Below are 18,327 nucleotides of genomic sequence, written 5' to 3' on the forward strand. Positions count from 1 at the left end.
ATAAAGGCAACAGTTTAATCACAAACGCTCTAAATGGGAGATTTCAATGACGAGACAATGCACTGAATGACTTAATCATCACAAGCTCAAGGAGAGGAGGACTTGTCAATTCGTATGGAGTTGCTGGCTACTTCGCCTTTCGGCTATGACGATCTACTGTACTTGTCTCAGCATTCTAGATATTGCCTTGACAGGAGAAAATGCTATTGTGCAGACACATTGGGGAGATAGAGTACTTGCCTCCGATATTACATTACATTTTGAAATTCAAGATATATTATTCAAGGGGAAGTATTACACATAAACTGTGGAATGTCACTCTTCGCACAGTGATATAGCCCAGTGGAACAGTTAAGTGATATAATCCTGGACATATCCATCAGTAGAAATGGGGGGGTGTCAATATGCCACGGGGTTCCATATTTCTTACAACGGCGTTACTTTTGGTGCTGGCAGTAAAGTAAACAAGGTGAACGTATAGACAGGTACAGGGTATACTGTTATATAAGGAGTGGGCGAGAAATAATTGACACATTTTGAATTTTACATGATTTCGAAACGTGTCAGTAATTTCTCCCAAATCACATTATTAACACGTGTAGTAATATATTACACGATAAGCAGCAGATTATGCGTTTGTAAATTTGACGTGACTTGATAAGGGAATTGATCCATGTTGATACTATAAGTAGTGTCCCTGGTGGTGTCTGCAGTGATCGGGAAAAGTTCTGTTCTTAATTAAAATCCGTTGAGCCTTGTGGATGTTTGCATAAATCATTATTAATTAGCACAAATGCAATTGTGGACATTATACCAATCGGAATTACACAAAATTATTCCTTTAGCAGTATTTAAAGAACTTACAGTATAAGTTAGTCTTTTCTAAGCTATGAAAAGATGAGAATATTCAAGAATATTCAAGAAAATACATGGAGCAAACAGGAGTGTTCACTACAAATACTAAATACAATAATTCACCTATTTAAAATTACTACAGGTATTTAGAAAAAACAAGAATCACTAAAACAGAGAATGATCACGTATTTATTTACCAGACAAAATTTGTGAGGTTAAATTGTAAGTACTGTAATGTATTTCATCTGGGATATTACGGTACTTAAACTCAACGAAAAGTTTTAGGTTGTAACAAGCTAAGTTTAGGGTTAACGGTCCTCAAACATTATAATGATAAAGAAACTTTGATAAAGTTAGTTTTTTTTCTTCAAAACTTGTTGCCACACAGCCACTCCCCACTAAATCCTGTACAGCACAGAATATTATGATATATGCATGAATACATAAAGCTTTTTATTATAGTTTAGATAGTACTGGTCCAACTTTATATATATATATATATATATATATATATATATATATATATATATATATATATATATATATATATATATATATATCTTGATAAAATCACACGGGAAAAGGGAAACAACGGAGCACCTTAGCTTTCGTCTTTATTCAAGAAGTGTGATTTTATCAAGATTTATCTTATCCACGTTTTCATTGTGGATCTACATGAAATATATATATATATATATATATATATATATATATATATATATATATATATATATATATATATATATATATATATATATATATATATATATATATATATATATATATATATATATATAGAATTGGATGGTCTAAACAATAATCACAATTATTTGTTTAATATGACATTACCTGACTAGTGCTAAAATTGTTTCATGATAAATTTTGTTATAAGACACTCGAATTCGAGCTTCAAAAACAGTCGTAGTGTTCTGAACAGACGTTAATAATAACAGACACTAGTTTCCCCCATGACCACATTGCATCCACATGGAAGTTTCTGGTGATTGCTCTTTAAGATAACATTCGGTTAATTTCTACTGATATGTGGTGCGGGGCGATTCATCTTGTGTAAGATATGTCGTTGTGGTTGAGGAGCTCTCACGTGTAAATCACCCGGCCCTAAGCATCTATACTCACTACACCCTGTACAGTATTATAATTACCTGCTCTAACCTGCGAAAGATAACCCTATAATGAGAGCAATGATTCCTAATAGAACGATGACGCATATGATGATGATAATTTTCTTCTGTTGGAGAGAGAAAGATGACATTACTACACATTTAATGAGGAACATGGCAGGTAGACTTTCTTCCTAGCATATAAAACTATGTACAGTATAAGACGTTCCATTATATCTAGAGAGCATAAAAATATTGGGATCAATAATGAATTTACTTATGGGATTCATTCATTCTTATTTATAAAAAAAATAAAACTTGAGTATCACCTTGCATTAAGAAATAAGATAATTTCAGAATAAATCCACTTAATTTTTTGAGCTGTAATCAAAATAGAAATTCGATTCAATTTATAAGTGACATGAACTATACTTAGCAGGGAACAGATCAACAAAGATTCGTATGGTGACAGTTGTAGTAAGTGAAGATTTAGAATGCACTCAACTAAATTAGTTTAAACACTTTTATTATATACATTCACTTATCTCCCGACATAATTTAGGTAAAGAACCTTTGTGAATCCTGAATCAAGGACACAACAGTACATACAGTTAAGCTTACAGTAAATACAAATAAAGCAATTAGGCTATTATTACAAAATATCAACTACTGTATTCTCTTATTGCAAAGCCAAAAGCATCTTTGAGGGACAACAACCCTGCATTTTTATTGTCAGTGAAAATATTACTTCGTAACTCTCAATTGTGTACGTCCCTGTACTGCTGTGGAGTAATAACGGCTGAAAAGAAAATGGAGTTCCTACAGGGAAACGAAAACAATTTTGTTCATGGATTCTACGATGTGCTAAAACTGTTCTTTACTTAAGGTTAGTTAGACAGATGAGTCGGTATTTAATAGGATGAGTTTTAACACATTCGTGGTAGGTGTGGTCGAACATGAGGTTTAGAGGGGTTAATCATGTGTTTTTAAGGCGTATACTTGTTTTGAGGAAGGAGTAATGGAGTCCAAGAATTCATTAACAGACATTAAGAAATGGAATCAGCTTCAGTGAGTGTGAAATTAGATTAAGATTCAATAATTATTTTTATGGACTGAAAACAAAAAACAAAAACAGTAATTCAGACTAAGTATTTTATTTTCAAATTTAATCAGATAATTTCTAGGTATACTGTAGTTGATACATTGAAGCGTCAGTGGTGGTTCAAATCTTAAAAATTGATTTTAAAAAATTAGAAATTGCTCTTAGGTCCGAGTTCAAGGCTGAATATTGTTTTCTCAGAAAGAGTAATGACTTACTAGAAAAGATTAAGTCGTATATGTTCAAGATTCAGTTTACAGGCAAATTGGGTGTTATTTAGGGTATATTTATGTCTTCCCGTATGTTCAACTTAGAAAGAAATTATTTCTAAATGACTATATTTTAAATTAATTCAGTTGTCTATCGTTTGCCTTCACACCTGGTTATGAATGAAGTGTGCGGCAGTTGTATCGTACACAATGCTGGCAGGAAGTAAAGGTCATTGAAAATTGTCTGTGTGAATGTTGTAACTCCAGCAAGAAGTAAATATGTCTGTAGACGTCAATAAAAACTAGGAGTGGCCTGTGAGGTCACGAAAAATGAAGTGGCACCAGATAAGTAATTTACCCTCGAGAACGACAATGAATAAAAAATAGTGATCTGTTCATAATAGTTAAACTTTTGGATAAAGATGACGACCCACCAGTAATTAACACGTTTAAAAAAGCTGAAGAGCTAATAGTCAAATAATTAAGGCAAATTAAATATTTTAAGCCTTTCATAGCACTGATCGACCAAGCTATCATTGTGTAGACTGTAGAGGATGCACTCGTGTCAGTGAGCTAAATGCTACATAAAAGCAACTACAGCAGCAGCAGTGTTGGCAATTAAAAAAATAATGTAGGGATATGTGTTAAGAAGGATAGAAAAAGCAAATATCAGGCGAGTTACACTGTCTCCTCCCGCACTTATTTATAAAACTGAACCATACATTATAAACACAACAACGTTATGTGTAGGACAGCTCTGTTTAGAAGAAGTAAGTCATCTGGTTGGATCTCGCTGAAAATTTTTTATATTCCCAAAAATTCATGATTCAGTGGAGATTTAAGACGACAAAGAGTAATATGGCGGAACATGTATCAACTATTTCTTATTATTAAAACATCACAACAAAACGAGGAAACGAGTATAAACAACGACTAAACGACCCAACAACAGACGACCACTAAAAGCCTAGCATCACCAACACATCACGAACACGACCCAGCCACACGAGCCTCCCCGACCCCATTACCTTACTGCTTGTGTCTCTGGTACTCACCCGCCTGGCCTTGCCTTGGTACTTTTGGGCCTCGTTAGTCTCCTTTTTGGCCTCTTCGACATATTCCTGAGCCTGTTGGACGTGGTTCTCAATCCTATTCACCATTTCACCCTGTAGTTGTGGCCAGGGGACGGGATGTTTGGGGGTGAGGATTGTGCAGGATAGGATTAAGGACCACAGGATATGAAGGTTGGGACAGGTTGGGTAGGGAGTCAAGACAACAGAGAGGCAGAACACAGAGATAACAAAAGGTTGAGGAGACAGTTGGCAGTGTAGAATAAGAACCAAATAAACCCAAGACATGTTAAAAGAGGACTTTACAAAATGTTGACCACGATGGACAGATGTTATTTGCAGGAATAAGGAAATAGGTTGATGAGGGATACAAGTAGTGGACAATAAAAAATCCATGGAGGGATCACACAAAGATTGTGGAACGGACAGGGGAAACAGAATATTATTACCAGAACAAATCATTGAAAAACAGGATGGAGGTACCAAAGAAATCATTTTGTAAGAGGTACCAAGAGGATATACAGGGAGAAACACGGCAGTCAAGTGTTTGTAGGAGATAACAAGAGGTTATATAGGGGAGAGGCGGCAGTCATGTGTTTGGAAGCCATTAATACCCAGGTAACAGAGAAACAAGCACCGAGAGACAGTCATCACACATTGTTGTTGTTCAGTGGTAAAGATCATTTAATAGTTTCAATTGTTAAAGGTGTTTGGTTTTAAAAGTTGCAAGATGAATAAACATCAGAGGGGAAACAGTTGCAGAATATTAATAAGGCATTAGTAACAGGAAACATAATCACAATTAATTAATCATAGAAATCATTACATACAGTCAACATGTATACAGAGCATAATGAAGTATCAGTTGGTCCATGCCAGATGCAAGAGTGCAGTGAACGTGCATAACATCAAGTGAAAGCAGAACATATATATAAGACAAGTTACCAAGCCCATCATAAAAAAGATCAGAAAGTAAGAGAGACATCCCATGGATATTTGTGTTGCAAAAGGATTACATGCAGAGAGGAGCCATGCAGATTATCAGTAAGAAATATTGCATGAGGGTTAATAAGGATGGGTCAAATATTTAGGACGATGTATGGGTGGTTGTCCACGGGGGGGTCAAGATTGGAAGTATGCATTGTGTAGCCCATATTTAAGACAGGTGATGTATTTAGGAAGACCAAATAACATGGAAGGTGGTTGGGATGAGTCACGATCAGAAAGGGTTTGTGATATATTAAGGATGGGCCGTACAATAGAGGGTGAATAAAAGCGAAAAAAGAAAAAGAAAATAGCATTAGCATTTTCGCTGCAATAAAACAAAAAATCTGAAAACATTATAATTATCCCACCTTCCGTGCACTAGACTTTGCCACCCTGGCTTTCTTCACGTCAGCAGTGGCCACCTCCACATAGTCACTGGCCTGTTGGACTTGTTTCTCAATATTGTCGACCATGACCCCCTAGTGTGTGATCAGCCATGAGTAAAGGTGAGCACGCAAAGAAGATAAAGCAAGTTAAACACAGTTTCTTCAAGGTTAATCTCTGATAGTGAGTTAAGACACCGTTTGTCACCAATGTTAATCTCTGACAAGGATTAAAAGGTCCATGATCTCAAGGGTTAACACTAACAATGATAAAAACGTCACACTATCAAGGTTCAGTTCGTGAACATATAAAATATTTGCTTAAGTCTTGAACTCTGACAATGATTTCGAACTGCAGTACTGTCTAGTAGAACCTAAGGTTAGTAACTGCAAAAATCAGTAGGATCACCTGAAGATTAGACACCCCAGCGTATTTCATTTGATGATCATGCTTTTTAGGGGTTATGTTAAGTCAAGTTAGGTTACGTTAAGTCAGGTTCGGTTAGCGTTAGGGGTGTTTTCATCAGGTGAAATAAGCTGTGGGTGTTTTATCTTCAGGTGGTCTAATAAGAGTAATTACGTAATTAAGAATGCGTCATAAAAGTAGACTCAGTATTTTCCTCTCACCTGACTCTCTATCAACAAATTCATGTCCATGAAGAGGTCGTGAAGCTCTCTAATGGACGCCTCCAGCTTGACGATGTCTGCATGTCTTGCCTCGATGTCGGCTAACCTCTGCCGCGCCTGTTTCGTCTCCATTATGATCTGTCGGTAAGCAGTGGCTTAGGCTGGTTTCCTATAATTATTATTATTTTTTTTACCATATATTATTCGAGCTGATAAGTCGATGGTGAGGGGGTGTGTGTTGATTTTGCTTGTGATATATTACAATGGGAAATTTAAGACCAGTCTACCTAATAAATTTAATATTCAATAGTTTATCAAAGAGAATTCATGACTAGTTATTTAATGTTATTGAATATAGACATGAATTTATAACATACACATTGTATTAATATTTGAAGAAATGGAAGCCAGCTGTTGGTTGAATGAATACCGTAATAAAGCATGGAAAATTGAGGAAAAGTCATGACACTCCCAACAGGTGTAAAATTTGTAACACAGAATTATGAAACGCCAAAGATGAACAGAAAAAAAGAATTCGCTGACAGAGAGAGAGAGACAGACAGACATAAGTAAGTTTACCCCCTGGGTGAAGATCTCGGAGTTGCCACTCTCCAACATCTGTTCAAGTTCCTCGTCCGTGGTTTCTCGCCCAGCTGTAGGAAGACACGGAGGAATATCCAGTTAGGAAGATACGCGGAGGAATATCCAGTTATGGGAATTTACTTTGATTTTCCATTTCAATAACAAAAACAGACTCGAGGCTTGTCCAAAACTTAGAATTCAGCTCAGAAATTTCATGATATACTTCGATAACATAATTAGGTATGTGCTTTATCGTCAATAAACGACCTACAAGACCTCAGAAAACTTATGATTTAGATTTATTATAATACTGAAAGGGATCTCTTGAAGATACACTCCCTTAGCATATTTCACCCAAAGGTTATCCATCCCTTTCCTGACGTTAGGGTGGTTCATCCTCAGGTGACAAGCTGGGAGAGGCGATTCTTTAAGTGATCTAATTAATTAAACAACCAACCCATAGTCTACATGTTAGATTACTCTGACAGTTTCATAATGACTGTAACAGTTTATACAGTCACCAGTCCACTTACTAATTTTCAGCTGCCTCTGTATTCTGCCCTTGCAACGATCTCGGTAGTCTGTCTGTATTCGGTTGTATTCAGTCATTGTCTCCACGAAGAGGCGACTCAATGTGGCTTGTTGGGTCTTTTTAATCCTCTGGCAGGCACTGAGATTCTCTGGGTCATCTGTTTCTGTCTTCTCCTCCAGCCCTGAAAATAATAAAAACGAGGTTCATAAAGGAATAAAGTAATGAATGCTTAAAATAAATACAACAAACACACGTACAACACAGGGAACTACAACACGTACAAAGACACACGAGCGTTAGAGAACATACAACAAGGGAAACAATTATTAAGGGGTGAACCAGTGGCAATTTTTATTAATCTATCATTTTATAACTTATAAGCTTATTAGCCTTTCGGTCGGTAGGGTCTCTTTGTTCCTTTGTTTTGAAATTTATTGTTCGGTTTTAGTACAGGAGAAAACCAGAGTACCCGGATGAAACCTGTGATGTTTGGTAGCGTGACACTGGACAACATCCCCCCCCCCCTTACCCAATGTGTCAAGGCTAGGAATCGAACCCAGGATAGAGACGAGAGATATATACGAGTTGAATTATGTCTCGTCAATATTTGTATTTGTCTGGTTAACAACTAACAAACTTAACAACTGTAGTAAAGAATAATAATAACATGCATAATATTCATAGTAGTAGTACTGTGATAGTAATGGTAGAAACCGTTGTCAGTTGTCACAAATAATAATAATAATAATAAAAGTAATATAGATAAGGCCTGACTAGTCACATAGGACATTAAGCAAGTCATCCTTGTAAGCGGATGTCCGTAAACAAAGTTCTGTGAGGGTGGTGTGTGTCTCATCCAGGCCCACCTTCCTGACTTGTTACTCGTTGTTAGTTTTCATCTTATTAACTTTTCATGTCTTAGCTATTTGCTTTGATTAGCTGGGTTTAAATTAGTGGTAAAAGTGCCGAAGAGAGGGAGACTTACCTTTGAGTTTCGTCTTCATCTTTATGCTAGTGGTCTTAATATCTGCCATCAAGTCATCCAGCTGCTGCTTCACCGCTGTAACAGAGTAGGATAGTCAGTTGTAACAAAGGACAACTAATAGGAGTAAAAGTATGCATGGCTCATTGTACGATCAAGCCTCTTGACGTTGTCTCGCGGTGGCCGAGAAATGGGCTACCAGTAGTCCTGTCGTCTCGCTCGAGGTTCGGTTTCATCAGAATTATTAAATTCTCGACCATCGCGAGAGACGGTGTCAAGTTTTGTTTGTGCGATTAGCCTCAACCTTACAAATATACAGTCTGATAATATGACGCTGAAATTAAAAATAGTTTTTGTGACATTGTAAATGTCGTACTTTTAATGTCATCATTTTTCCCCCGGTCTTAAATGTCAAATACATTTCCTTTCTTGTAAACGTTATATTCATTCAAGTGACGACATCAATCATTGTTTATTCATATTTACACTCATTAATATTTTATTTTTTATATTTTATCTTCATTTCCTAACCACAGTGTTTAATGTATGTTTGAGGCCAAGATAATGATTTAAGAAGGTATTACGCACACAAGATAGAAAACAAATGAACACCAGCAAGAAGTGACCGAAGTGACTTTATATTTGTTTACGTACTGTCGTGTTGCATCAAGTCGTCGTTGGTACTGTCCGAGAATGTGTTTCATTACGCAAACAGATAACTGGCCAGAGTACTGATAATGACTATGAAAGGTGCTCTGTGACCGACATTCTCTGTTGAGTTTTATCAGCAGCATGAGATTGTTAAAATGTTAAGAGTAAACTGGTGAAGTTGGTTAGATCGTCTATTTTGATTTTAATTTGACTAATTTAAATATAACTTGAATGTTTTGCTAGAAATGAAAAACCAGAACTATATTTTAGTAATGGAACACTGCTAAAAATGCCGACGGTAGTCATTGTGAACATCGTGCGAGCGTTAGTAATAGGTATATGAATCGAAATTTGTCCATTACATTGAGCTCAACATGTAAGTCACTTAGTTAACTTTGTTATATATCAAGATCCTAAACAAGGAGAGCGAGGAAATTCCACTCTCTACTTTCCAATCCTAGTAGGTTACAAAAAGAGTAAATCTAAAAGTATGTAACTGGTAACAGTTAGACGTGTAAAGGTGCAAATAACTGCACAGTATATATGAGATTTTTTTTCTTGAATGTAGATCCAAAGTTTTGGCGCCCTCCACTATGTTTACAAAGATAATGTGGCTCAGCGCCTACAAAAGGTTGGGGACTACTGATATTGTACTTAGCACTTCACATGGCCGTAAAAGTCCACATCGTTTTAGTTGCCGGTTACTTCCGTTGTCCAAGAGGAAATATAAGGAACTAGATCATCATCTATAGTCATGTAAGATTATATGACCTCGTACGTAAACATTTGTTCTCATACTTACCTTCATCTGGTTGGGATGATGACAGAATCTCGCAGTGTTTCTTCTTGACGTTGTCCACGTTGGTGTTAATTCTGTCGATCATCTCCCTCACCTCTTCCACCTGGGGCAGATAGAGGACCAGGTGTGTTGTTAGTGTGGCTTGAGGACTATTGTTACTTTTGCCACTGCTATTATTTATATATTTATATTACTATTACTGCTATAACTAATATATTTTTGTTTCTACTGCTACTAATGACAATTATTCTTAGTACTACTACTGAAATCGAACGTATCTTTCTCCCCAATGTAACACCGGTGCTGAATGACAAAAGCCAAAAAGTAATCAAATTACTATCGATGTTATGGCAACATCAAGTAAACAAAGTTAATAAACGCCTGGGGAGGTGAGGAGGCAGGCTTGGGGAGGTAACGAAGCACCTGGGCAGTTAGTGATTGAGGACCACTGTCACCTGGTAAAACAAGGCCGTGTCCAGTGAGAGCTAGAGAACTGGGGGAAGACCACAGTGAAGAGAGACTGTTTGTGTGTGTGTGTGTGTAAAACTGACCTCTTTGAAGAAGGAATCCATGGTGGAGGGGTGATCAGGCTCCACCTCGAGGACTACAGGTATATCTCCAAGCCCTACGCTGTCGTCATCCCTCCGCGCCTGCAACATACAGAGGCATTGTGCTGTAGTCTCAAGGGTGATCACAAAATAATACAAGATGATGCAAATCAATGATGGATGCCAATGAAGATCGATGAACGTCAACAGGAAGGCCTCACGGAGCAGCTTGTAGCCTCATAGCGGGGACAAGGAATGCTCATAAACGCCAACACAAGAATATGAAAGAATGTGATGAATTCTTTCCATGGTTATTATCAAGAACGCAACCATGTTATAGTACACTTATGGAGGCGTAGACCAACTATATGTGATTAAGATTAATACCCTATAACACGCATTCCTAGGAAAATTTATCGTCCCAGCAATAAAAACATCAATGTATCATATAACTATATTATGAGAAATTAATTATCAGTGACTCACATGATGGTGCCACCTCGTGAGTCATCTACGTGGGAAATCTGGAGGTTGACCTTGTGTCTGCGAATGACATATCGATACCGTACATAACTTCACGAAAATATAAATTTCATTATTATACAGATTACCCAGTTTTTGTATGTAGATTCGCGGTATGGTGCACATAACGACTGCCAAATACACCATTATTGAATCACATTATTACCACCAAACAGACACGAGCTAGTCTGCCCTGATACTCTGCCACCTAAGATAAGGCTGGTTTGTCACCATTGGCTCGTCTACTAACTGTATTTGGATATTTTTGTGATGATAATAAAACTTTCAGGAATAATTATCGTTAGCCACATTATAAAGCAATTTGGAGTATTACTTCATAGTACTAACACACCTTCACACACACAGTTCATATACAGTAGTAATAAGACGCAACGTGTTTAATTAGGCACTTGTTATCTTAACGGAAACTACAGTACTATTGCAATCCCTTTCAGCAGGGGAACCCAGACGTTCTTATCAGTGACCCAAGGCTCTCTCCTCCCCATCCTGGTGTACTGTATTTCTTACCCAGAACACGCCCGTAATGACCAGTTGTTTTACAGCGTAGTTATACCTTTACCTTATAACATCATTAATAACACTGCCTATTTTTTTTTGTACTTCCATAATCTGATAACATCTTAGTTGTTTTAAAACGTAGTAATACATTAATAACATCAACAGCTGCCAATTCTATTGTTCAACTGATATTCTTATAAGTCCTTTATTCATATATTTGTATAAACATTAATACATTATGACTCATATGTTTAATGATCTGACCTTTAAAACTAGCTCATGTTTGCGGATGTTTGTTTTGATGAGTCATAGTATTATCAGTGCATAATTTGTGAGTTTTCGTGTCAGTATTTTCGCACAACAGCAGAATTGACCTTGGAAGAGGCTTTTGTAAATGTTTAGACACTGATCACATAAACACTCATCTTACAGTCTGCTTCTCTTGGTTCGCCTGTGTGTTATTCTTTGTCTCTCTTCACACCTTCCTCGCTTAAACTCACCGGGAATTAATTATCTCTCCCAGGATTAACCAAACTTGTGCAACACCACCAAAAGTTATCAGTGACATGTAGTTGTTAATCTTTCCTTAATATTACTCTTTTGTTTTTACTCCTTCACGTCGTAAGCTTCAAGGTATATAGGGAATGTCAGCTTGAGGTCTACTGTTGATGTAACTCGCTCCAAAAAAGTATCTAAGGATTTTCACAACCCAACCGAGACAGCAGAAGTCGTGGTGTTCATTTTGGAAGTCATTGGACCCACCATCCGTAAAGATACTTTTTAGAGCGAGTCATCTGTCTTGCCGCTGTTGAATTATCTAATATTATTAATAAGTTCTCAATAATAATAATAATAATATTAATAATAAATAGGTCAACTGGGTTAATGATAATAATATCAATTTTAGTGATATTAATTATGCCAGCTGAGCTAATGGCAACAACAACAGCGATAGTAATATTAATAAAACGCAATAAAATACACCTACAGAACACCTGTGAAAAATTAATGGTGATAAAATGTCTTCATCATACAAGTAATAACAATAAAAAAATATAACTAATAGAAATATGAAGAAGAATTATTCGTAATAGCAAATAGAAGAATAACAAAAAGAAAAGAGGATAAGGAGGATAGAAATAATGTAGATATAGTAATAATGTAAGACTATGCCGTCAGTAGTGTCGAATATAAATCTATTGTCGTTTTTCTTTACTATTATGGCCGATACTTTACATAAAATAAACAGTAATCTGATATTATTTTCTTTACGTAGTTTGAGGGTAAAATCCGCTCCCATATATTTTATTTTATTTATTATCTTAAGAAATTCGCTGATGAAAAATACTCGGGCTAGTGTTGTGTGACGTCATGAGAGGTGGTGGGGGAGGAGTGGTGGTAGTTAAGAGATATTGGTGGTAGTTGGAAGTTAACGGTGGTAGTGAGGAGATAATGGTGGTAGTTGGAAGTTAATGGTGATAGTTGGAAGTTAATGGTGTTAGTTGGAAGTTGATGGTGTTAGTTGGAAGTTAATGGTGGAAGTTAACGGTGGTAGTGAGGAGATAATGGTGGTAGTTGAAAGTTATTGGTGGTAATGAGATAATGGTGGTAGTTGGAAGTTAATGGTGTTAGTTGGAAGTTAATGGTGTTAGTTGGAAGTTGATGGTGTTAGTTGGAAGTTGATGGTTGAAGTTAACGGTGGAAGTTGGAAGTTAACGGTGGTAATGAGGAGATAATGGTGGTAGTTGGAAGTTAATGGTGTTAGTTGGAAGTTAACGGTGGTAATGAGATAATGGTGGTAGTTGGAAGTTAATGGTGGTAGTTGGAAGTTTATCGATGGGTAACGATGCTTCATTAGGGCTGTTTACTCTACTGATGAAACAGGCCGCCTTGGTGCTAGCTTATATCACTACTGTACATCCGGACGCTGATAACTTTTTAACGAGCGTACAAATGCGTAATGAAGAAATAAATAAGACATAAATAACTAAAGAAAAATAAGATACATATACAGTATACGGTAACTAAAGAAAAATAAAGAAGAGAAAATAACTAATAAAATGCAAAAATAAGTGCAAAAACTGATTTATTAATATATATAATAAATAAAATACAGAAATAACTTATTAAATAAAATAAATATAAATATAGGAATAATTCAATAATATGCATAACGAAGGAGATGCATAAATGAAAATAAAACACTAAAAAGAACTAGGCAGATAAGTTACAGTACAGGGCAGCTAAAAAAAGTATCTCAACACTGTGAACTATTATGACACTACGGATGGTTAGATATAGGGACAGGTATTTACTTTGGTATTATAGCTTAACATAAGTAATGCAATGTGTATTTATAACGGCGTAATTAATATGATGTTCGGTTATCATATGTAGTCGGATCAGTATGCCACAGAGCCACGCGTACCAACCCTCAGGACATCACGAGTTGCATGTAGCAGATATTTTTTTGAGATAGTGTACATTTTTAGACATTGATATAATATACAGAAATTATATCCAAAAGTTATTGAATTTTCAGTATAAAGTACAGAAATAACGAAGTACATAAGATGCTTAGATAGGATAGAAAAATAAATCGGCTACTAAATTAACTATATGAAGTAAAAAAATTAGTTAAATAAATTACAAAAAATAAGGAACTGGTGTGTGTGTGTGTGTGTGTGTGTGTGTGTGTGTGTGTGTGTGTGTGTGTGTGTGTGCATTGCAGAGTATTGTCTTTCAGGTTACGAGTTGCGCTGCCGAAGTATGAACCGTGCAAGTTGATGAGAGACGCAGATACAGCGAACAGCCAGTGACGGGGTTAATAGCGTTTGTCAGATTTCTACCCCACCATAAATAAAGAAAATTTATGACGGGGCTTCAGGCTATTTTATAACACGGCTTCATGACAAGGCTTGAGGCTTTATTATGACTGTATCTCGGGTTTTTTCTTGACAAGGCTTTTAGGGGGTTTGCATGGACATACTTTAAATCTGTTCCCATATATTGCTTCAGAATTTTCCATGACGGGGAACCAGGCTTTTCAGTGTCAGGGTTGTTAACTTTTCCGTGGCGTATTCCTTTTATGTCTTGATATCGAGAAGCGACGCGCAGTGTTAATTTGGTGACGTCACGGGCCATGTCCCTCTTCCCGTGTTTGTTTATCGTGGGAGAAATGACAGGCGGTGGATCATGTTGTAAGGGGGATCGATACCGCCTATGGTCGTCCGGTGAATCGTCTTGTATTGTCTCAGTGTCAGGTGTGTCGTCTTGTATTGTCTCAGTGTCAGGTGTGTCGTCTTGTATTGTCTCAGTGTCAGGTGTGTCGTCTTGTATTGTCTCAGTGTGTCAGGTGTGTCGTCTTGTATTGTCTCAGTGTCAGGTGTGTCGTCTTGTATTGTCTCAGTGTGTCAGGTGTATCGTCTTGTATTGTCTCAGTGTGTCAGGTGTGTCGTCTTGTATTGTCTCAGTGTGTCAGGTGTATCGTCTTGTATTGTCTCAGTGTGTCAGGTGTGTCGTCTTGTATTGTCTCAGTGTCAGGTCAGGTGTATCGTCTTGTATTGTCTCAGTGTGTCAGGTGTATCGTCTTGTATTGTCTCAGTGTGTCAGGTGTATCGTCTTGTATTGTCTCACTGTGACAGGTGTATTGTCCCAGTGTGTCTTTAGTCTCATATTTTCTGGGAGTATCTGACAGTATCTAGACCAGTAATAAATAATCCTTAATCCTTACTACAGTACACGTCTGTTTAACTCAACAACGTGAAGTATTGTGTTGTCAGCAGAAGACATGGGTGTTGGAAGTGTTCTGTGTTGCTGTTCTTCTCCTTGATACAAGTCTTAATGTGTAATGAACAAAATTTATTATTAAAGTGGTCGCATAACTATTCTACGTCTGTGTATAATTATCGCTATGTTCGTAGTGTGTATGTTGAACGCTTTTGATCTGTCTTGTAAAACTTGTTGAAAATTATAGAAACACGATTCAAGTTTTATTTTTTTTCTAGTTTCCTTCATAGTGTCGATGAAGAGGACAGCAGTGTTATAAATGCTTGTCATCGAACTACTATCCAGAGTTAGTTATACCAGGAGGTGTAGACGTATATTAACTGTATAAAATATCTCAATAGTTAGACATAATTTTCCATATCTGCTATTTAGGATGCCTTTTAAAGGTCAATACTCGTGCTAACCAGTTTTACATAGTTTACACGAGTAAGTTATCTCGAACAATCAGTCTATTTTCGAACACTAAATATTGTACTTCCTTCCTGGACACATGTTGGCAGCCTGACAGCGTCGTCCTCCACACAGGTCTGGCCGCCAGTACTCACCACCACTACCGAGTTCTAAGTTGTTATTGACACAGGATTTTGGTTCTTCGATCTATCAGATTTGGGTGACAGAAACTCCCCTTTCAGTCAGCAGTGGACACAGTCAACACCAGTAGTCTCTTACAGTCAATAGTGAACAAGGACAGCAGCAACAGTCTCTCTCAGGCAGCAGTAAACATCTAAACGACTAGACTCCCACTCTCAGGTTCTTCCATACTATACTACCACACAACTTCTTACCATGTGTCCGCCTTTACACCTTTCCTTACCACTGTTGCACAAGGTACAGTCTAAAGCTATTCACCTCTATCAACTAATACCTTACTTCTTCCTTTCCTTCCTTTCACGCCCGACCGTAATTCTCATAACTTTTTTTATACTATTTTCAAAGTTGATTTGCATAAAAATTCAGTTCATCATACCCCTTTCTTTTAATCCTTCACAAATCACAACGCACTTCACTCACCTTCTTCAGTCCTCCCACCTCAGGTTTGTGGAATTCCCTGACCTTTCGCATTTTTTAATCTGTTTACAACTTGAAACGTTATGTTTTGGCCGTATATGAATCTCTTACCGCACAGTTAGATTATGCATTTCCATGGCCTTTATACATGGTGCACTCTAGGCAATCCTACCTTGGATTTTACAATACCCTTCAGAGTTCACATTGTCATGTATAACTCCCGCTAGTCCATCACAGAGTAAAAATTAAAAAGTAAATAAACCTGCTTCACCGACCACAGGAAACCTTTCCTAGATTAACACTAAGTTGAGCAACAAACTTTGTCGTGTCCTTTTATCTCGCTCATATCGTTGAGCTGCTTGTTGTACATTTTAGGAGGTAGAGTTATGAACTATTGGAATAATCTGCCAGTGACTGTTGTGACGCACCGAGTGTCACATCATTTAAGACCAGACTTGACCAACACTGGCGCAGGTTTTTATACATTCTGGAGTCAGTTCATGCCCAGAACTTGCCTACAGTGTGCAATAGAGACGTGACCGATCGCCCAAGCGGCTCACAGGCCCATCGGCGGCGAATAGGATAAGGTAAACTTGGCTGTACGGCCAACCACTGTGAGGATTTGTTTGCTACATGATTTTTCATATATTTTTTTTTTTCGCCCAAAGTATTTTTATTATCATTACCTAGCTGGTAAAATAAATCGGTTTTGTATGTCTGTCTAATATGTCTACACACACAGCACCTCCAGAGCAGCGAAGTCGTTTTCATTCACTACCTGTCCACAAGTACAGTCACAACAGTGTGATTTTCAAGGTCACTCACGACGAGGTACAGGACTCCAAAATGTTGATGGATATTCTGAACGACAAGACGAAGAAGTAGAGCGTAGTTTTTTATTAAGAATTCTTGAACCTGTGGATGAAAGAAAACAGCCGATGGCGGTGATCACAAGGAGGAAACATTGTCTTGGGTATGTCCATAGAGGTCATGAGCTACTGTGGGAGGCGAGTGAAGGACGGATGGTGAGTGTGGTGGAGTTGTAGGAGAGACTATTGTGATGGATAGAGCTGAGACCTAAGAAGAGGGAGTACAGTGACCCACCATCAGGCACGACACCGACGATGAGACAGAACATTCGTGGATAGTGATGTCAGGCACTGAGGAATCTGCTTTTTGTTTAGGGGAGTAAAGCGACCCCTGGCGGTATCTGTGGTTCCCGGGTCTCTGGTTATCATATGACATTTATACTCGTAAGTTTGCTCTTCCTGAGCCGTGATACACTATGTGCATCATCTGAGTTGCTGTGTGGTGTGTGTGTGTGTGTGACAGGAACGCAGTTACAATAAACATTTAGAACGGCTGTAGGAGGTAGTGCGAGTAATGGTGGTATAGGAGAGAGGATGGACGTTATATGGGGTGTGTAGAAGTTTTGTGCATGTGTGTGTGTGTGTGTGTGTATGTTCGCATGTATGTACTGTGCGTTAAGCTGTACGTATAAGCATATAAAAGTTTGACACTACTTACCGCCCTCAAAGACTCCATTCTATCCTTAATCATCTTGGTGGTTTTCTGAGCCTCACTTAAGACACCTACTAGAGTATCGTATTAATTGTCGACACACATATTCCACTCGCAGTACAGTATGCTCAGTACTAAACACTTGTTGAAACTCGATCCTCGTGAAAACACTCGGTAAACTAATGATATATAAGGACTAGATATATTGCCTTGCCACAGTCTACAAGTTTCTAGTTGGGAGACGGTCAGGTAGTAAAGGTTTTAAGTTAGAGGAGTCTGATGGGTGGGAGCGTGTCACTCCCCCTAACACGAGTGATAGTGCCAGAGTGGAGTGGCCCTCCTGCTGCGTGCGCACCGGCACTCATTGTTGCCAACTCTAACTCTACTGCACAGCCTCTCTACCCCTATACACACACACACACACACACATATATATATATATATATATATATATATATATATATATATATATATATATATATATATATATATATATATATATATATATATATATATATATATA

General features: G+C 37.4%; 1 protein-coding gene across 3 annotated transcripts; it reads right to left on the reverse strand.

Moving 5' to 3' along the window:
* Nucleotides 1-1,556: 1,556 nt before the first annotated feature.
* On the reverse strand, nt 1,557-18,141 carry LOC121854256 (syntaxin-1A-like). 3 transcript variants are annotated; one of them, XM_042348796.1, is made up of 9 exons: nt 17,811-18,140; nt 10,449-10,547; nt 9,901-10,000; nt 8,451-8,525; nt 7,467-7,646; nt 6,931-7,004; nt 6,352-6,489; nt 4,340-4,450; nt 1,557-2,104 (listed from the first exon to the last, which is right to left on the reverse strand). In XM_042348796.1, the coding sequence occupies exons 1-9, from the start codon at nt 17,841-17,843 to the stop codon at nt 2,024-2,026; spliced, it is 891 nt and encodes a 296-aa protein (XP_042204730.1). In that variant the 5' UTR covers nt 17,844-18,140; the 3' UTR covers nt 1,557-2,023. The 3 variants fall into 3 exon arrangements, with proteins under 3 accessions (XP_042204730.1, XP_042204731.1, XP_042204729.1); XM_042348797.1 differs by lacking the exon at nt 4,340-4,450 and adding an exon at nt 5,710-5,820; XM_042348795.1 differs by lacking the exon at nt 1,557-2,104 and having other exon boundaries at nt 2,111-4,450; nt 17,811-18,141.
* Between the last annotated feature and the right edge of the window lie 186 nt (nt 18,142-18,327).

Source organism: Homarus americanus, unplaced genomic scaffold, assembly GCF_018991925.1.
Source record: "Homarus americanus isolate GMGI-L3 unplaced genomic scaffold, GMGI_Hamer_2.0 scaffold54443, whole genome shotgun sequence".
In the NCBI taxonomy this organism is placed as follows: domain Eukaryota; kingdom Metazoa; phylum Arthropoda; class Malacostraca; order Decapoda; family Nephropidae; genus Homarus; species Homarus americanus.